The sequence below is a fragment of the Bactrocera neohumeralis genome, chromosome 4 (genome assembly GCF_024586455.1).
Source record: "Bactrocera neohumeralis isolate Rockhampton chromosome 4, APGP_CSIRO_Bneo_wtdbg2-racon-allhic-juicebox.fasta_v2, whole genome shotgun sequence".
NCBI lineage: Eukaryota > Metazoa > Arthropoda > Insecta > Diptera > Tephritidae > Bactrocera > Bactrocera neohumeralis.
Window position 1 is genome coordinate 42,227,474 of NC_065921.1, and position 22,407 is coordinate 42,249,880.

Here is a 22,407-nt window from a genome sequence, read left to right on the forward strand (position 1 = left end):
AAATGTACGATTATCGGTTGGTTCTCTTATAGACGCATAACTTTTTGCATAGATGGCGCTAAAAACAAGTTATTTCAAAAAATTGGATTGCTTGCTAGATGTAGTTCGAATCCTGTTAGTATATTTTACATATTTTAAAAATTTTATATATTTAAACGAAAATAGTTTAATTATAAAAACAAATAAGGAGAAGGCTTTTACGGTAATTATAAGTATTTATTTATAATAGAACTCAGTTAAAATTGTTTGGATTAACAGGCTCTACTCAACATAAAAGCGCAGAGACAATTTAATTTCTAACGTATTTATGTACATTAACATTCTTATAAAAATATATTTATAAGAAAACGTGTGTTTAGGTTTTTGCTCTAAATTTTACACATTTAATAAAAAGAGATTGAAGTATTATGAAAAGTTAGTTATCACCAAACTATATTTTTTAATACGTTTAATACAAAATTGTAATTAAAATTACATACTGTTTACTACACCCTGTTCAACTGAACACACTCTCTGCCGCTGAATATATGCTTTCGAACATTCGCTCCTAGAAGGAAATGCCAACAAGCAAGATTATTTAAGAATTTTGTGCCTAAACCTTATTGACACCTCAAAACCATTATTCCAATAATTATTTTAAAATTTTGTCGATTTTTCCATGTACCTGCATACAATTTTGACCATGTTTTATGGCCTCCAATGAGGTGTTTTAATTTCTGTTATTTCGCAAGTAGCACTACAACTCCGAAAGCATTCGGAAAGATTTTAGCCGAGCCGCCATTACGTTCAGTGAAGAACGTGCCCCTGTGAAAAAGTCGTGTCGTTGCACAATTGGCAACGATTTTTAACGCAAAAAGTGGAAATTATTTCCAAAATCTAATTGATATTTACAATTAACGATTGCGCGTAAGGTTTCGCATAAAAAATATGTGAAAGTAGCAGAGTTTAAGTGCAGAAAATACGTTGTGAAAAAAGTATGAATTAATCGAATTTGATCGATTTTGGTGGAAAAAAATTTTCATGGTGCTCGCCATTTACCCGACCCGAAAAATAATGGTCATCGTATTTGCCTCTCGCTCGCACGCCTGCCGTACAAATGTGGTGTGAACGAGAGGTCGGTAGTGAATAAGATTATATGGCGCATATTGCGTTTCGTGTTTTGCACGGGTGTATTTGTGTGTGCACGAAGTGTGCTTAGCCCAGCTATCTAGTTCGGGAAATTTTGTTTTTGTAAGAAGGGTATGCACATTGTATGAAGTGGATGGCTGGAGGTGTAGTGTGTAACCGATATGAAAGACGCGAACATGGAATTACCAGTTCGTCAAAATACGTTAATAAGCGACGCGTCTCGTTCCTAGTGTGGTGTAGTGGTAGGAGGGATGTATTGGTGTGTGTAACGGTCGCTGGATAGCGTGCGCGGAGTGATGGTTTTTCGAAAATTCGGATTAAGGTGCGAGTAGTTTCGCTGAATATGTAGTTTTCGGAAAAAACGAAAATATTGTGTATGGTAAAGCGCGTGTGCGAAAAAGAGTTGAAAATAGTGTGTATATAATTCGGTTTCGGAGTAAAGCAACGTGCTCGGTTCGGTCATTGTCGTTTATTGTAGCATGTTTTTGTGTTTTCTGCTTTGGCTCTGTTCGACTTTTCTCTACGTTTGTGTAGCATTGGCTTTATGGGCTTGAGTGTAAATGCGATAACAGTCGCTATCGTTTATATTCCATGCATATTCTCCTTGTCGGTTAGCGCGAACGCTGACGAGAATATCGTCGACGACTAGTCTTCCGCCATTATGGCTTTTATGCCAAAACCACGCTATTCTGCAAAATTGTGATTTTCTTTCGTAAATTTTCTTAAAAGTTTAAGTGTTTAAAGTTTTATGTGTGGTTTAAACGAATATTAATAATGTAATTGATAAATTTTCGTCGTCATGAATGATTTAAAGTTTATTTGAGTGCGCAAAAAATTATAAATAGGCGTTTATTTTTTACGTTATGGTGCCCCGTTTCTTCAATTTCCGTGTTTTTTTCGGCGTTGTATTAATGCTGAGCAAGCATTTGTGAATTCGCCGGGTAGTATTTGTTTTGTACGAGTTCGCCGTAACGCTTCGTACAGCGTCGTGGTATCCCGCCCGGCTATGCCTTTGCTTGAAAAAGCAGTTTGTTTGTAAAGAGTGTTGCAACCACTTTTTTGTTTATATAGTTTTAAAAATGCGGGAAAGTGCATATGCCTACCTGTAAGCCGCTTCCAGCCATTTAAATTATTGAACAGAAATGGGTTCATAAGTAATCTTTCTTAAAGTGTATCTAAATGCCCATTTTAATAAAACGTAATGAAAACAATGACATGAAAATGGGACGAAATTTAGTTTTAAAAAGAGATCTCTTTATTTTCTAATTTCTTTTGACAATGCATTCTTATGCAGCTGTCATTTCAATTCGCCGGGAAAGTGATACAAAGCATACAATGAAAATATACACAACAACAATGTGTATGAAATCAGAAATACCAATTATTTTAATTAGAAAGAATATATTTACTATTAATTCCGTTTAAATGCAGATATTAATTGAAATAAAAATGGTATAACAATTGTAAAACTAACAATGGAGGTCTGACAAATAAGAGGCGAAGTTTACTATCAGCACATTAGCCGAAAACAACAGCAGAAGATATAGCAAAAAAGTGGCAACAAACAAATTAGACGACTGCAAAAACATTGTGTATAAATAAAAACGAAGAAACGTGTTAGTGTGATAATAATAATTAAATAATAGTGTAAGAGAAATACAATTTTGCAATGAAATGTGCAAAAATCATCAACGTAATTATGCCAATTCATTTGATTTCTTCGATTTCAACTTGAAAAATGTCGTCGATTCCATTGCTGCACCGCTCGTCGTTGTCGTTGCTACCACCGCAGTGCTGTAATTGCAATAAATTTATCGCCTACATTTTGTTGTTGATATCAACGCTGTTGTCCACGCTATACGGAAATTCTAACAGCGCCAGCAAGAAAACTATCAATAACAATAAATCTTGCCCTAACCATCAACAGGATTATCATAATCATTGCTGCAGTTTTAAATCAAAACTAAAATTGAACAGCCCAAAATATCCTCTGAGTAGCGTTAAACACTGCGTCAATAAATCAGCTTTGTGTACTGGAGCGGTTACAAGAGAAAATAATCTTATTAATAACAACAATTGCCAAAGTTCCGATACATATATTCTCACTCCCCTTAAAACTACCGGCCAACTCAGTGTCTACAAGGATAGCAGTAGCAATTGTTGGGAAAGCAACAGAAAAGATAGAGCTTCAGCAATTACCACTGATCGAGGTTTGCTGCAGCAACCACATTTGGGAAAACAACAGCGAGAAAGAGAATATTGTTGGTTTGCGAAAAGCGATAAGAAAAATTATCGAATAAGTACTAACAACTACAACAACAACAGACACAGCATCAACAACGATAGCAGCAGTCCGCGAAGGGCGGTATTTTTTCTGTCAAATACTAACATCTACACTGGGCGACCAGGTGTAACTACCACAATAAAAGTTGCAAAACAAGGAGCTGAAGCGGTGGTTATAATACCGAATTTTGTGGATCTCACGCACCTCTCCTTGCATCCTACATTTACACCCCATAACGTTTTTAAACACAGCTCCTTTACCTCGAAGCACCTGCTTAATAGCGAAGAGAAGCCGTTTTCCAGCTCTTCAGCACAGAGGCTATTTAGTAGCAGTTTAACGCCGCTGCTGCAGGACAGGCAGCAGTCGACGCATTCCAACACAAATTTAGACTTATCGTCGACGTTACACGTTTTTGTGCAACAACGAAAGTCAACGTCACAACCGCGAAAGCTACAGCATTTGCTTGTTGGCGTGAAAAAGTACGCTTAAATTAGATTAATATTCAAAGAAAAGAGAATAGAAAGCGGAGAGCTCTTAATTTCATAAGAACAAACTTCATTAGAAGAGCAGGCAAGCAGGCTCATCAACAACATAAAATAATCATTAACAATCCAAATCATAAAACGTATCTTATCGATCAGCTGCCCTTGGCATAATCAAGTCGACTACTAACGAAGCGTGCGATTGAGTAGAAGAGTGGAAGAAGAGTCAGGAAACGAAATAGAAGTAAAAAAAACCCGTAACCACCGTTGCATTAATAAATAACATACATACACACCACACAACTTCGTAATATCATCATGTCGAAGTTATCGTTTCGAGCGCGTGCGCTCGATCCCTCCAAGCAGATGCCCATCTACTTGGCAGAGGAGCTGCCTGATTTGCCTGAATATTCGGCTATAAATCGTGCTGTGCCACAAATGCCTAGTGGCATGGAGAAGGAAGAGGAGTCGGTAAGCTTAGAAGATTTCTAACCTAAAATCATAATGTTGAAAGTTCCATAAAATATTATTGTTTTCAAGGAGTGAAGAGCAAAGTTATTAAACCAAATGCGAATAACCCCATATAAAAAGAAAAAAATTGCAAACTCACTTTATTATGTCTATTAAAGTACATACTACGTACGTTTTGTGTATGTACATACATATGTATGTGTATATGTCATTTTTATTCGTCGCAATATGATCATTATACATTAGTCAGCAAATAACAAAACGACTAAATGTTTTTGTTTTCACAATTGTGTGTTTGTTATAGAGTTTTCGTTATTCATAATCAATTTATCTCTGCGGTTACTACACCTTTAAATTTTTCTCTTATATACATATATTATATTCTCCAATGGATATAAGTGAATTTGTATTTCAGAAAGTCGTATTCGATGACCAGCTATTTAACAGGTCACTATTTGCTTATTATATTTCACTACAATTTTATCTTATAACGTTTTTACATACCTACATACATGTGACTGATTGCGCATAAACACACATACAAGTATGAATATGCAGCAGGTAAACACCTAATAACACCTTTGCTCAATTTACAGGTAGAATTTCCTGAGCAGTTATAAGTAAATATTGAATGTACGTAGGAATGTGGTTGCCTTCAATAAACATCACCGCATTTTTCCGTGGAATTTGTCATTTGCATACTTGAAATATATATTTTTTTATTTAATTGGAAACTAATTATATTGAAAAGCTACGTGTACATACTTATGATATAATAATGACTAGACAAATTTATAAATGAGATCAATCCTAATGCGAACCATATATATATTTTTTTAATGAAGTGGTTTGACTCCATTTCATCACATTCACAGATCCTCAATGTAATATATTACATATGTCGGTATGTAATGTTATATTTTATAAAACGTGCAGAAAATTATAATATTAGCTAAGTATTCTCGGAATACAATACTTAACTTCGGTCATTAATATGACTAGCTACTGGGAAGCGTTATAGCGTTGAAACCACTGTCCATTAAATCAGAAACAGACGCATCGAACCGCAGCCAAATGATGGGAATACTAAGAAGGCCGCATACACACTCATGCATAAATAAACTCGTGACTCACTCTTTAGCTGACAATACAGTCACACTTTGTAAAACAAACATCTTTCTGAAATTAAGCGCAAAGATGTGGGAATAGTGGTACATTGCCTGCAGCTGTAGGATTTCTTGAACACCACTATATTGCTTGCCAACGGCTATACAATTGTTGTAGTCATGGCACTGTGAAAGTTGCTGTTTTTGCTGATAGCAACCTTTCAATAACTTCGTCTCCCTTCGCTTCGGTTTAAACGGATAATATTGGTTTTTATGCGAAGGTTTTTTTTGTTTGTTATATACTTTTGTATACATATGTATATATTTGCTCAGAGTTTTAGTTAAGGTTTCACGCACTCTGATTCTGCAAGTAATTCTAGTCGAGTTGGTAGAATCGCTATGCGGTGAATTTGTTAAGAACGAAAACAAGCCGTTAAGCAAATACCTAAGAAAGTGCTACACATTAAGAAACATGTTTGTGTAGATTTTTGCATGTGATGTTTTATTTTCAATTAATTTGTTACTTTGCTTTGCGTGGGGTATTTTGTTCTTATAATACATATAATATGTCTATAGTCATCATATAATGATTTTTTTTATTTTACATTGATTTTGAAAATTATAATTTGGAACAATAGTTCTTCGATGAAGATATTTTATCTTTAGGGAGAACGTCGTTTTCATCAAATATCTACATACATATATTCGAGTCCGTTTAGGTCCTGTATGCCAAGCCTTTTGTTTTTTTTTTGTACCTTTGAAGTTTGAATATATCGAATATGAAGTGAGAATATATCGATTTACGGTGCTACCTATTCTCAACAAGTTTTCATTTTGAAAAAAATTCTCTGCTAAATACGAGTTTAAAATTCTTGATTTGAAGAGAGATACAGGCATAGAAATTGTACTACTACTTACTACTATTTGATGTTTAGTATCGGAGCTACATGGGTCTAGCAGTCGATGACATCCAAACACTTGGGTGGAAGGATAGATAGATAGATATATGAGAATTGCACCGCGACCTAAGGTCTATTGTGGCTTCTCCTAAGTCACAACGACTCACTTAGTCCCAGCGTATTGATAAATTTCAATATACTGTTAGATGGTATTGAGGCGATGTGATCCCTATTGGGAAACATGGATCCGTGGGCCTTTATCTTGTGTCTGCAGACTGTTGTGCAGTCAATTAGCAGGTGTTCTGAATTTTTGCAAAATGTGCTGAGTCCATGTTATGTACATAAGTGCTTACAAAGCTTACAAGGGCCAGAAACAAATACATTTAATTCTTGTGAAAATAATGTTTTGAATACCCACCACAATTGCAAAGTTTTATATACACTTATGGACAAAATACATAATAGGTGTGAATTTTTTTTGTTGGCGTTTCATTTGTATGATGAAGGCAAATTATCCTAATGCCTTAAACCAAAAAAATTAGAAAATTACATATAACTATGAAAAAATAATAGATGTGAATTTAAGTGTTTTTTTTTGTTGGCGTTTCATTTGTATGATAAAGGCATATTGTTCTAATGCCCTAAATCAAAAGAAAAATTAAAAAATTGTGTACAAGAAAAACTGGGCGATAGATCAGCTCCATATACTTCTCGTCAAAAAGGATTTCTTTGCGAATTCACGAAACATTTCAGCAGAAGTTGGACTAAATGTTAGCTCGCAGACAATTTGATGTCTGTTAGTGAACGGTAATCTACTGGACTTACTTATTACGAAAAATTTTCAATTTTAAAACTAAAATAAATAGTTATTTTTGCAAATACTATATTGAATAAAAAATATTTTGTCCATTATAGCATATCCTCATATACTCAAAATCTGGTTATGCTCCACTATCAGTAAAGTGAATGTATGTTTTCTGCTTTTATTTTGTAAATTGTTTTATCATATCGCAATTGCGTGCATGTATTTATTTTGATTCGCGTACCACTTCTTTCAAGTTCATTGAAAAATTATAAAGAAAACTGGAATTGAACAACTCAAGTGCTTATATTATACATACATACATATGTATGTACTTATGCACGTACATATGTATGTGCGAAGTGCTTTGCGTATGAAAGTTTATGTGATTTTTCTGTATTATCAGTAGTACGTACATACACACATATACATATGTACATACTTTTAATTGATAAGATTAAAAAGTTCGATTGTAATTTTTTCCGTTCAATCCATCATTTCTTTATTTTTATTACGAATGCACTTGCCTATAAATAGTACCTGTAAATATTTAAATCGCTTATTCTTGAGGAAAGCTTAGAGTTTCACATTTGCCATGTTGCGCAAATAATTAATTTTCAATGTCTGTTTACATACATATGTACATATTTCATTGAGTCATAGAATTCCGATAAGTTCCTATGTTCTTAAAATAAACAATTATACCAAATTTATAATTGTGAAAATTATAACAGCGTGGTTCATAAGTCAAACCGCAAAAAATATTTTTTTATCTTCGGTATTTTAAACACTGAAAACATTGAATTATTAAGCAACTTTTTTTTTTTTTAATTCAGCAATTATGTAAATACTAAAAAAAATTAATTGTCTTTTGTTTACCAAAGAATCATGAAATAAATATTATTACTTATGTACAGTACATACTGTGAGCGTCAAAAATAAGTAAACAGCAGTTCTATCAATATTAAAGTGTTTATAACAACGGAGTCTTTAATGCAACAATTAAAAGTTGTATTACAGAATTCAAGGCTTATATTATAAGAGTTTAACTTAGTATAAATAATAAACAAAAATTAAACACAGCCAAAAATAATTCACTTAAAGTAAAAATACTCTCGTTTTTTCGCGTCAAAAAAAGTAAACAGTAGCAACAAGTGTTGCTTGTTTTTAATACTTATTTCGGGGAAGCGCCAAATATCCTTTGGAAACAGTTATTATTCAAGAGACTAAGTGCAGTAAAACATATTTTTTATATCATTATGTATGTACTGAAACGGTTGAAAACTTATATTAGACTTGCATAAAAAAGATAAATCTTTGCGCGAAATTGGAGAAATAGTTGGAAGACACTATTGCACAATAAAAAAAATATTGATAAACATGGTACACATCAGACTGTTGAAAATTTGTCACGGCCGAGCCGACCAAAGCGCCTTACTGACACTGAAGCGCAATAAATAGTACGGGAATAAAAACAAATCCAGCTTCAAACGCTGCTCAAATATCAAAAGATATAGCGGAGACATAGGGTAAACCAGTAAGTGCCAGTACAATCAGGAGAACTTTGCACAAAAGCGGTTTGCATGGACGAGTACCACGCCGAATGGCCTATACATCACAGACGAATAACAGATGAACTTGAAATTTTCAAAAAAGTATACAAATCAGGCTGAAATTTTCTGGGAAAACATTTTTTATGCAGACGAAACCAAATTCGAAATATTTGAATTGAAAAAGTCTCCCAAAATTTGGAGATCCAAAAATAAAGCCTTTCCTGATAAGTGTGTTACCCACACCGTAAAGCACGGTTGAGCATCGCTTGTGGTCTGGGGCTGTATGGCAGCATCTGATGTTGCGAATTTGGTTTTTATTGAGGCCAGGATTAACACATTGGATTATTTCAACATTAAAAAAAAAACAAATTTTGCTCAAAGCATTGAAAAATTAGGCCAATCAGGAAACTGGATCTTTCAACAGGACAACGATTCTAAACACAAGTTCAAATTTGTTACGGAGTGGCTCTTATATCAAACACCAAAACGATGGACGACCCTCCTCAGACCCCAGACTTTAATAATATCGAGCATCTGTAGAAGCACCTTGACCGAAAAATCAGGCAGAAGGACATTTCAAGCAAGGCTTTGATTGAAGAATGGAGCAAAATCTCCCCAGAATTTACTAAAAAATTTTTCAGAATACATGCCCAGAAGAGAAAGTGATGTCCAGAAGTCCAAAGGAAAGTAAACAGAATACTGGAATGAATATTAATTTAGTTTTACGTACATAAATTTTAACTTTACAGAACTCTGTTTACTTTTTTTTGACGCGAAAAAACGAGAGTATTTTTACTTTAAGTGAATTATTTTTGGCTGTGTTTAATTTTTGTTTATTATTTATACTAAGTTAAACTCATATATTATAAGCCTTGAATTCTATAATACAACTTTTTATTGTTGCATTAAAGACTGCGTTGTTATAAACACTTCAATATTAATAGAACTGCTGTTTACTTATTTTTGACGCTCACAGTATGTAAGAATGCTGTTTTTTTTCTTTTTAATTTTTTCCATACAGTTAGTTTAAGGACGAACCATGTATATACGGATTCACGTTTTCTACTGTTTACTTTAGTTTAATGAATAAAATCAAATTTACTGCTATAATTAGTGACTCCAAAAGGATTAAACAGCAGAAGTTAGTTACATTTTTTTCTCCAAAAATATTCATTATAGCGCAGAGTCGTTAAAGTGAAATCATAATCATATAAGTATATGAGAGTAAATCTTTTCTGTTACTTTCCATTTATTTGTATAAACTCATACTTATTTGCTTTTTATCTTTACTTAACTCTCTTATGCCATCTTTATATCTAGTTTTCATTATCACTTTTCTTGAGTTTATACTTAATTTGAAATTTTTTTTTGCTGAGTCGAAAAATCCAAACGTCGACAAGGCGTTTTGAAATCGCTAGCAATGTTGTTGTAGCGCTGTGTTCTTGGCTGCTCTTAACGCAAGTCGTGACCTGCTGAAATTGCTCATTGTCAGAATTGGGAAGTGCCACTGCGTACACTTTTTTTTACAATTTCTCTTTTTTATTTTTGTTTATACTTTGTCTTATTCTTATTTGCCATGTGTTGGCAATGTCTTCCTTTTCATGCCTTGCCATTATATTTCAGTCTACCTCCACTGATGTTCACAAAGTTAGTTTTTTTGTCGCAACTCTTTTGGTTTGCTTGATATTAACTTTTATTTGTTTTCAATTTGCTTTTTGTTTTTAAATTTTGTTGTTGCTGAATCTTCTGCCGTCTTAAAGTCGATTTGCTTACTTTGGTTTTATTCGTTTTCGAAAGTCACGTGTTGTTGTTATTTTTTGTGTCTGCTTTTGGCAGTTCATAGCCGTCAGTTCCCTTCGTGTGGTTTGTAGCCCCGCGTTTATCATCTTTGTTCCTCAACGAAACGTAGTCGGTGAATGTATTTTAGTGCTTCACCCAATCTTGCGGGCTCTGGAATACATTATACGTGGGTGTAAAGTGAAATTATTTGCACGTTTGGCTCTGTGGTCTCACTTATTGGCAATTTAAATATTTTTGTACATATATGTATAAGAAAACAAGGTTTGGTGTCGCCTTTGCTTAAAAAATGACAGAAGCTTATGGGGAAAGTGTGTTTTGGTGGTTTCAAAGCCAAAGCTGGACATTTCATTTGCTTCCAAATGTTCTAATGGTCAAACTGGGAACTAGTGACAACTTTGATATTTCTCGTACACTTCATTCGCTCGTTAACAACGAGTGCTTAATACTAAAAAGTGTTGCGCGTTTTTTTCACTTTTCCAGGTTTTCAAACGTGATTATAAAGCTAGTACTAAATTGTACTTTAACTTTATAATTACACTGAATCACACAATTATTAAAATAATAGTTAATAGCATTTTGAGTTACTATCGATAAGATCTCGAAAATTTTATTAAATACATTCGAAATAATATACCCTCAACCATACAATGTACATTCACACTTGCATTTACATATGTATATTTACGTGTGTATATTTCAGCGTGCTTTTTTAAATAATCGTTAACTTAGCTACAAATGACTTTATTGTTTATTTTTTTCTTCCTCCGTTTTGTTTATTTTTTCTACAAGACTTTGATTGAAGCTTTATATTCAAACTTGGGTCGCTACATTTCATAGATAAGGCATTTGATTGCGTGAAGGCTGCTAATTGGTAAAACTACTAATATTCAAAAAAAATTGTTAATTTTACTATCATTAGTAATATTAAGTCGATTAATTGCGCAAGTATTTTCTAATGGCCCCTTACGATTTTTTTATAACGAATCTTATTCGTTTAGCTTAAAACGAGTCTTATGGTGCAATTATAATTTATATTTATATTTACAATTTATATTTACAATTTATAATTAATTATAAATATACCGTACGGTCTGGTTACTTTAACTAAAATTTAATTGAAAACTGTTGTATTCTCGTACAAAAGATTATATGTATTTATTTTTATTCGCTATCACTCTTTGTTTTTCTCCTGTATATGCAATTACATAAGGTTTTAGCGTTCGAAAAGTAATGTAATTAAATTCTTTTTTTATTTACAACTGTATGGGTTAATAAAAATGCAAAAAAATATGCACTATTTCAAAGTTGTCTTACTGTGCGCAATAAGTCAAGTAAGACAGCTGTTTGACCGATAGTCATCCGACTAAAGTGTCTAGACAAGAGACGATATGCTTTTCAAAAGAAGCCTAAAGTAGAGTATAAATAAAAACTGCTAAATTTGAAAATATGTAGTATGCGCAGAAATGTTTCGACCAACAAACACACTCAGTACATTCGCTCACCAGTTTATTGTGCTGAGTATATAACATATTTGAAGCCAACGCTTAGCAAAAAAAAATATACATATAATTTTGTATAGCTATAAATCTTAATGAAGTTGTTGTTGTTATGGGTTTTTTGTTGATAATTTTCTGCTATTTCTTTTGCTAATTTTGATTGCTATCAGACAAGTTCTTACTGTCTATCTCTTTAAATGGTTTTTGTATTGATTATTTTTGTTTTTTGGCACTCCTCTTTTTATTTCTTGTTCTTCTTTATTACTATAGTTTTTTCGCGTAAATTTAAAATTTATTACATTTTTTTGTTATTTTATGTTTTTATACATATTTTATTGCTATGTGAAAAACTAAGCCGGGTTTTTTAGAATATATAGCTAATACAGCTTTTGTCAACTAATTGGAAACGAATACGTTAGTTTATCAATTTTTTAGGTTATTTAAATGAACTTTGATTTGATTTATACTTTTTATTAATTATAGTATTTAATATTTAAAAAATTAAGAGTTTCATGCCATAACGATATATGAATTTGATGGTAATAACGATAATTTTAAGATCTTTCTTGTTGTTGTTCTAACGGTTATCAGTCCTCGTTAGGATGGTAAGGGTTATCCATGTTGTCGAGGACATCATCTAGCGGCCCAGTAAACGTGCTGTTTCGATGGGGTCGGATCAAAGGGAAAGGGGTGTTACATGAGTAGGGTTGGCGGGGCATACAAAGAGGTGGCCAGTGTCATGCGGAGACTCGTTGCATGCAAGACAAACATATCTTGGATATGTCGTGGCCTATTCTGGATAAGTAGGAATTTAACCTGCTTCAATATCCAGAACGAAGCTGCGCTAGGGTCACTCGCGTTTCTCACGGCCACTCGAGCACTTCGTCTGCGATGGGTTATTTGATTCCAAGAACCCCATTCACTGGAAGGGAGTCGGTGAAGGTGTTGATAGCTCCACTGTAAATGGCGATGCGTCCGAATTCCGGTCGGCGTCCTCGACGTTGTTAAGAAAATACCTCTTGATGCTCCTAGGAGGCGGTTCCGCTCCAAGCAGGTGATTTCTACGAAAACATCCTAGCAGGCGTAATTGAGAACCGGCCGGCCGATTGCCTTGTATGTTGTCAACAACGTTTCTTTGTCTTTTCCCTATGTGCTACCGGCTAGCGGCTTGAGGATTTTGTTGCGGCTCTGTACCTTGGCAATAATCGCGGTCGTATGGGGCTTGAAGGAGCATAGACTATCAAAACTTACACCTAAAATCTTAGGATAATTGGCAGTCGAAATTTTGACGCAATCGACTGCTATATTAAGCTCAAGTCTATACTCCGTCGTCCAGTTCGTAAATATGGTGGCTGTGGATTTGGTGGGGGAAAGTGTTAGATTCCATGCACTGAGGAAACGAGACAGGTCGGAAAGATAGCCGTTTATTTTTGGACACATGCCATCGATCTTGTTTTTCTTTATTGGCATCTTGTTTAATGTTTTATATGTATGTAGCTACCTTACAAACTGAACGATCGACAAGTTAGCTTCCCCAAATTTGGCATGGATTATGCAGCATGGATATTAACAGCATATGCCATAAAAACCGTTCGAACATAATCAAGTATGAAAAATTTGTATACTGTATACAGCCAAAATTAAAGTTTGTTTTTGTTTTCTTTGTTCGCTTGCTATCCATTTATTCGCCAATCCAATCTCTGTCATATCACAATACGTGCTCGCATGTGCACCTCTATTTAGTCTTATCTTCATTATTCATTTATCACATGAAATAACTAAGATCAAATAATAAATTCACCAAGAAATACATTTCGCTCTCTAAATCTTTTTAACATCATATTTCAAAGAGATTTCTCTAGATATAGGAAGATTCTGCAAAAGATATTTTTATTATTTTTTTCATTGTTAGGTTGTAAGTAATTCCAAATGCATTGAGTACGAGGTGTGTTCAAAAAGTATCGCGAATTTTGTGTTTTTTCAAAAATTATTTATTTATTCGTGAATATCTATTTTGTCCCCTTCAAAGTAATCCCCATGAGATATTATACACTTGTGCCAACGGTTTTTCCAATCTTCGAAGCACTTCAAAAAATCATTTTTTTTATCTTCTTCAGCTCCTCCTTCGATGCCGTCTTTATCTCGTCAAGAGAAGCGTAACGTCGTCCTTTCATGGGCGTGTTCAGTTTAGGGAACAAGAAAAAGTAACAGGGGGCCAGATCTGGGGAATACGGTGGCTGCGGCATCATTAGTGTGTTGTTTTTGGCCAAAAAGTCGCGCACAAGCAACGATGTGTGAGCAGGGGCGTTATCGTGGTACAAAAGCCAATTTTTGTTCTTCCACAAATCCGGGCGTTTCTGGCGGATTGCTTCGCGCAAATTGCGCACAACTTGCCAATCGACATGTTTAGGTCCTCAGCAACTTCTCTAACGGTGATTCGACGATTGGCCAATACCATTTTCTCCACTTCATTAATTTTTTCGTCTGTTGTTGAAGTGCTCGGGCGTCCGGCACGCTCTTCGTCGTTCACATCTTCTCGGCCTTCTGAGAACATTTTGTACCACCGATAAACGTTGCTTCGGTCCAAGGTAGCTTCTCCGTATGCCACAGTCAACATTCGGAATGCACTTAATTTCGTTTTTACACAAAATTTGATATAGGTTCTTTGATCCATTTTTTTGAATAGGTAAAAATCGAAGACGATACAAAACACGTGCAAGCAAAGCAGCTGTCAACAATTAAATGAACATTCAAAATGGGCGAGCTTGTCGGCATAAGTGAGAGACATGAGTACCAACATAACGCCACAAAAAATTCGAAATTCGAATATACGTAACCCGCGAAAATTCAAAATTCGCGATACTTTTTGAACACACCTCGTATACCGAAATGTTGTCAATGCTTTAAAAATTATCGATAAATTGTTTTTAAGATTTTTGACAAGTTTTATTTACATACATATGTATACAATATATTATGTAATATGGCAGATTATTTTTACATAGACATATGCCAACTCGACTTTGACGTCCGTTTTAAGTTTGATTTGTATGAAATATGTTGGATTGTGCATTGAACATCAAAAGTTTTCATTAATAATACTTTCTTAGACAAACATAACTTTTTTGTGTAAAAAAGTACTTCAATTTTGATGTATAAAACATCCTAAATATCATTTTTGTTTTTGTTGAAATTAACCTTATAACACTTTTATGTGAGTTCATGGGCAGAAAATTTATACGCACACAAAAAATAAATTTTCTGAGAGAATATGTATTTTTACGCAACTGTTACTGGATATAAGTACATATGTACAAGCGTTCACTAGCTAATCTTTTAAACAAGCATATGTATACTTATATATATCGCAAGTACATGTGTATACATATGTACGAATTTTGAAAGTTCCGATTTAATTCACAGACTTTTATTATAATATAATTAGCACATTTCATTTAGTTGATTACTGATAATTGATTCAAATCATTGCACGTAAATACAGTATGATATAGGGTTAATAGGGACTGGACAAGGCTTTTTCTTATTCTAACTTCGTTTACTTGAAAACATTTTAGATTTTATGTTAGAATTTTTTTTTTAAGAAACTCATTAATTTAGCTTTTAATTGCATTTTGAGCAGATTATGCGAGTATACATAAGTATTGACTAGTGCTGAATATCGTACTTCCATATATATTTTTTTACATTTTTTTCATTGAATATTTTCTTTTGTATTCAACATAAGTATTAGTTTATAACGTTTACACATTGAAAAAAGAAATATCTGTCTCGACAGATGTTTCCTGGCTTTGTGATGCATAATTTGTTTTGAAGTGGCATCTGTTGACATGTGTTGACATAATTTGCGATAAGATTTGGATGTTGAATGACAATATTTTTCAACTTAAAAAATGTTCCCCTTCGTTATTTATCTGCTTTTGATAGTTTATTAAGGGGTTACATTTTTCAAAAAATCTATTTTTTTTGTCTTATTATGCCGTCTTTAAACGCGTTACTCGAAACAGTGTTTTTGAAGTTTTTCGAGAACTACTCAACCGATCTTCATGAACTTTTCCACAAATCTTTGAGATACAATTCTTAAAGACTTAGACGAATGATTTTTTTCGATTACAACTATTTGAAAAAAAATTGTCGCGAAATTTACATTGCAATTTTCATTTTTTTTTTATTAAAAAGTCTGCCAAAAATACAATTTTTCAGTTCTTTTTTCCTTCGTCCTAGTTCTAAGTTAAGGTTTTAACTAAAACACGTATTTTTTCCACTTCATCCTGTAGGATCTTTTTTCCGAGGGGTCAACGGAAAAATTTTTTTTCCAAAAATTTTAGAGATTTTTTTTGTTAATAGTGTATGTTTGTAACAAAAAATTCTGATAAAATATTTTATTTTTTATACTACCGTCAAATTGAAAAGTGAATTTTGTCCATTTCATTTCCTTCAAAGTAATCCCCTACCGCTGCAATACACTTATGCCAACGAATTTTCCAATCATCATAGCACTTGGAAAAATCTTCCGTCGTTATGGCCATCAGAGCCTTCTTCGATTCAGCTTTTATAACCTCAATTGAGTTAAAACGGTGTCCTCGGAGTAGTCATGTAAATTTACTAAATAACCAGAAGATACACGAAGGTAAATCAGGCGAATGCGATGGCTACGGCACGATATTAATTGAAAATGTGGCGAAATGATTACGAATAACCAATTCAGTATGAGATATGGTGCATTATCGCACTTTTTTGTTCAATAAATTCAGACATAGTAAAAATAGAAGAATTCACTTTTAGAGCCTTACAAAACAATACGTATCTCAAATACTAATGAATATTTTGACGTGAAAAATGTAAAATTTGAAAACCAAGCGAAGTATAAATTAAAAATTCACCTTTCATTTTGATCACAGTAGTATGATAAAAAAAATTGTTTAAAAAAACTGTTTTTTACCTAAGGGCACCCATATAACTCGTTAAGTTAGTTACTAAATGATAACTGTTAGTCATGCAAGCAGAACATATATTAGGAATGTCGGAATTGATTCTGGATAAGCTATAATATCGAGAATGATATTGCGCAAGAATCATGAGGCTCTTAGTGAACGTTTAACGCCAAGTTCCCCAATCACTCGAGGGAGTCTATAAAGGTATTAATGTATCTACTGTGAATAGCGTTCAGTTAGGGTTTGAAGTTAGTTGCGACAGTAGTCTGGTTGGCGCATTGTTCGTCGAAATAATCAGTAAATGAACTTTTGATCCATTGCCAACAATATTTCTTTGCCTTTTCCCTTGGACTTGAGGATTTTGTTGCGGGTCTGTATACACTGGTGGCCAATAAAATGTTAACAAGGCTTGAAATGATGATTGAATATATTGCTTTATTCCAAGTACATTTTTTTTTTTTTTAATATTTTCCTAATTTACTTATTTTTATATGCTAAGCGATTCTTTAGAAATAGCCGGAGTAAATATTGACGATTTCGTTAGCGTAGAAATATACCTTTCACGTACATGTTGCCCTTAGTGATCTATTTCAACAAATTAGTTTGTTTTTACTCCAACATTAAAGGCCTCTTGTCACAGTATCAACACCACTCCACTCCGTCCGTTTCACAGAAGCATTCATCTCCCAAATTAATTGCAAGAGTAGTACTCTGCACTTGTTAACAAAATATATCATTTGCCACTATACAAACTTCCGGCACTACACTGCACCACCCACCGCTGACGCAAGTCTCAAATGCTCAACGACCGTCTAATGAAATTGGCGCGAGTATTTATCTACTTTTTCATTTTATAAAAACGAGGCGCATTTCCATGTGAGTGGCGGCGTAGTGTGACATGAAAGTGAACATGTGCATAATAAATGTAACAAATTTATACACATATATCTACTTATATGCATTTGCGATTATTTCACAAACACATGTTCCATACAAGTGCAGAAGCGTACAGCGTACTCGTTTAATGTTTATGGTATACTCGTTTGCACATTTTGACGTTTTCGCCGTTTTGCCGTTAGTTAGTGTAGCGTGGTTGACAACATGTGATGACTGTGATCAATTGTTGTTTTAGTTTATACATTTCATTACATTCGGTGTAGTTTGCACGCATCAATATGGAATATACTTGTTTGTATACCTGCGAACGTGTGCTAGTTTGTGTGTGAGCAAGTAATGATTCATTATCATTTTATTGCCCTTTGGCTGCTCTGATGCGTTTATATTCGTCATTTAGCGCATTTAGTGCTCGTTTTTTATTTCTTTATATGATTGCATTTGCAAGAATAAAAATAATTATAAAATGATAAGGTTGAAGCAATTGTCAATATTGTACTTCTTGTACTGATTACCATTGTCGAAATTAATTGAAATTTATGAGCGAATTTGTCAACTTAAAATATGTAATTGTATGAATTAAACTAAAATTTGCTTCTCCCACATTGCTTGTGTCGTATGTAAATAACAGATTTTTTTTTCAAATTATGCTAAAATATTATGGTATATTCTACCATGCAAAGAGTTTTGCTTACGTCCAGAAGAGAGGAGTTTTGCACAAAATTACTGGGACTATTGGCATCTTGCTTGAACATAACGATCATTAATAGATTATTTATTGTGTCAATACCCGTGATAAAAAATTAGGATTCATATCGATTGCGTTGATCTGTTTAAGTATAGTTCCCTCTTATACGTACTATATTACTTATAAACTGTTAATCCTTATTAGAATCTTTCTATTGATCACTTCAAGAGCCTGTGGACCAACTTGATCCAAATATCTTGTACAATAGTGAATTAGAGAACCGAAGGATAAAAAAATTAAATTCTTTTTATTTTATTTCAGAGAGACATTTTTTTTAATGCTGTCATAACTTGGTGTAATAATTTGTGTATTCAAAAAAGTAAGACGTTATCGGCATAAAGACAGACAATGTTTTCGATGTATCTTCCTATCCTCTATCCTCTTTATAAGCTTTTTCGTATTTGAAATAAGATTCTTATTCTAAATAGGCATTTCTCTGTGGAATTATGATAGCGAGGTAGTTTGGTTACTGTATCCAATAAAGACAGATAAAAAAATATAATTTAGGGAACGCAATGATCTTTTGAATAAGACTCAGAGATATAATGGTATATATGTATGCCAATTAGTGGTTATAGTATATGTCAATTATTCTAGTTATTCTATTAATTTGTTTTATAGTTTTTTAATTTTTTTTTCATAACTTCAATTTAAATATATAAGTGGTTATATTCACTTAGAAGTCTGAAAACGCGTTTTTTCGTGAGGTTTTGCTTAAAGAGGCATTTTGTTTAATAGTTAAATAAAATTAATGTACATTTACAGAATTTAATGTATTTTAATAATCGGTTTCGATTCCCTTGATCCCGAGCCGATTTCCAGGAAGGCTAACCAAAAATTTGTCTGGTCTTTCTGAAATTTTTTGCGTAACCATTTCCAGTGATCCCTCGGAAAAAATGCCCCTGCGTTGGCAAGATAACTCCTTACAGGAAAAAAATACATATTTTAGTTAAAACCTTAACCTTAGAACTTAGACGAAGAAAAAAAACTGTGTTTTTCAAATAGTTGTAATCGTTGTTTAGGTATTGTATCTCAAAAACGTGTCGAAAATTTCATGAAGATCGGTTGAGTAGTTCTCGTGAAATCTTGCCAACCGACTTCAAAAACACAGTTTGAGAAAAACGCGTTTAAAGACGGCGCACTTAGCCTAACTAGCCTCCAGCACACAAGTTCTCAAGACAGTATTTCAGAAATTATTACTCAAATCAACTTGAAAATTTAGGGTAATATTCTAGAGGTGTTTTAATTTAATAAGACAATAAAATTTTCGATTTTTTGAAACCCGTAAACCCCTAAAATTATCTGACCAAAACAAACAAAATTTATTATTACTAAAGTTGAATACAGATAATGATATAAGGACTAGTAAAAATTTTGATTTTTGATAAAATGGCGACTTTCCACAAAAAGTATATTTTTTTTTGTGAAAAATTGCGCTAAAAAGTGTAATTTTGAATCAAAAATCTTATTCCTTCATCATTACCTAGAAGGTAATATCACGACAGTCGAGTCTACGTTACCGGAACGTATCCAAACTTTTAGGCGGTTAAGGACTGCCAACTCGTCAGATTTCTGCCACTACAACAACAACATTCTGGAGCCGAAAGGATTAAGTTAAAAAACTTTTACAAAAAACTATTAAAATGCAAATTAAAATTTAAAATTTTCGGAGAGTATTCTCAAATATACATATTTATGTACATATATTTACTATATATTTCTTAAAAAATCGATTTTTTTTTAATAAGAGTACATAACTGCTTCAGCGATTTATGAAAAAATTAAAATAATCGTTTAAAACTTTCTTCTTCTCCAAAAACATGAAAGAACATAATTGCCTTAAAAATGTTATATCTCATGCTAAAAAAATTGTATATTATTATTATGCATTATGCTTATGCATTACTTTTTAATTATTACAGGAGCATCATCTGCAGCGCGCAATATGTACTGGTCTCATAATACCAACGCCAGAGGTTTTTACCACCGATCAGGAAGCCTACGACCGCATGTATCCGCCAAATTACAAAATGCCGCGCCAACTAATACACATGCAACGTGAGTAAACAAAAACATACAGCAGCAAAAAAAATATTTAACCTTTTTTTTTGAAACACACCACATTCACATTGCAGCGTTGGGTCTCGAGCAAGATGTGCCAGATTACGACATGGATAGCAGTGATGAGATTTGGATCAGCCAACAGAGTCGTCGCCTCGATCTGACACCACTGAAGTTTGAGCAGATGATGGATCGGCTAGAGAAGAGTTCAGGGCAAATGGTCGTTAAGCTGAATGAGGCGAAAGCATTGCTTAAACAGGATGATGAAGTCAGCATAGCCGTTTACGACTATTGGCTTAATAAACGCTTAAAAATGGTAATAATCTTATTAAAATTAATGAAAAAAACGTAATAATAATAGAGAAAAAAGAATGTGCGAATTCATAAAAGTCGCACAATTTATATAAAAAATATTGATTGAAATTTCAAAAAAGAAAAATTGTTAAAAATGTTTGAAAAAATGTAACAACAAATTTTGCTAAATTAAAACTTGAAATAATACAGCAACACCCGCTGATACTGACTGTGAAAACGGAGAATCGTCCGGGCGCATCTTCGAACAATCCGTACTTAGCGTTTCGCCGACGCACTGAAAAGATGCAAACGCGAAAGAATCGCAAAAACGATGAAACGTCCTATGAGAAGATGCTCAAGCTGAGGTGCGTACGAATAACTATATGGGCCAGTGTGACTACCTACTTTTTTTTTTGCTTTTGTTTTCTAATAAAAAACGTAAATGAAGTTTCCAGTAGTTCAGTAACAGTTGTTTACCAAACACTTCGGGGTAACACGAGTGCAAGCTTAAACGTCTTTATGATCGTAATTAAAAGTACAGTAGTAATTAACAGTGAAGTAGATAAAAGCGGTAGTATTTTGTTTCAGATAATTTTGTTCTACGTAAAGAGTTTATAAGTAAACGCCATATAACGGTATTTTAGTATTATAAAGCTGAACATTATTTAAATATGCGAAGAAAACTTAAGATAAATGTTGAAGCAAACTTAAACAAAAAAAAAATTGTTTCATCAGAAAAAGGTTTTCAAGAAAAAACATTAAAGCAAGAATTGATCCCAAATTATCAGTAAATAATCTAAATTTTGTTATTGGTGTAACCATAAGGAGAAAATTGTTTTTGAAAATGCTGTAGAAGAGTCTATTGTACTGAGCTTTACTACTAACCTCAAAATTTTCAGTATTTTTAAATTTGATTATAACGGATAGCATGCTGTAGATGGGGTGGGGTGGCGTGGAAAAAAATCATAAACCTACTTTTGGATTTGAAAGAAAATAAGTCTAACTTAAGTTTGTTATTCAGAGTAACAGAGTCTTTTTATACCCTGAACAGGGCACATAAAGTTCCCACGATTTTTTAACATCCAAAAGGAAACGTTAGAGACCCTATAAACTAATACATATATACATATACATACATAAAAAATTAATGATCAGGGCGACAAGCTGAATCGATTTAACCATGCTTGTTTGTCTGTCCGTCTGTATATACGTGCACTAGTCTTTCAGTTTTTGAGATATCAATCTGAATTTTCGCATACGTCCTTTTCTGACCCAGAAGCTGTTTTTTTGTCGGAACCGCCGATAGTTGTCTGACTAAAGCTGAACTCAAGTCCTTATGTGGAACTTTTTAATTTCAAAAGTTATCTTCACGAAATTTGCCAGAGATTATTATCCAAAGTAACAGTATAATCTTGGGAATAATCGTTCTGATCGGGT

At 33.3% G+C, this 22,407-nt stretch overlaps 1 protein-coding gene across 3 annotated transcripts in view; it reads left to right on the top strand.

Annotated features, from left to right (window-relative positions):
* Positions 1-694: 694 nt before the first annotated feature.
* Positions 695-22,407, top strand: part of LOC126755879 (uncharacterized) — a 30,748-nt gene continuing 9,035 nt past the window's right edge. Inside the window, exons 1-5 of one of the 3 annotated variants that reach the window (XM_050468595.1) lie at positions 695-974; positions 2,560-4,365; positions 20,538-20,673; positions 20,751-20,992; positions 21,181-21,335. In XM_050468595.1, coding sequence (XP_050324552.1) covers positions 4,213-4,365; positions 20,538-20,673; positions 20,751-20,992; positions 21,181-21,335 — 686 coding nt within the window. In that variant the 5' untranslated portion in view covers positions 695-974; positions 2,560-4,212. The other 2 variants (XM_050468596.1, XM_050468597.1) reach the window with 2 other exon arrangements.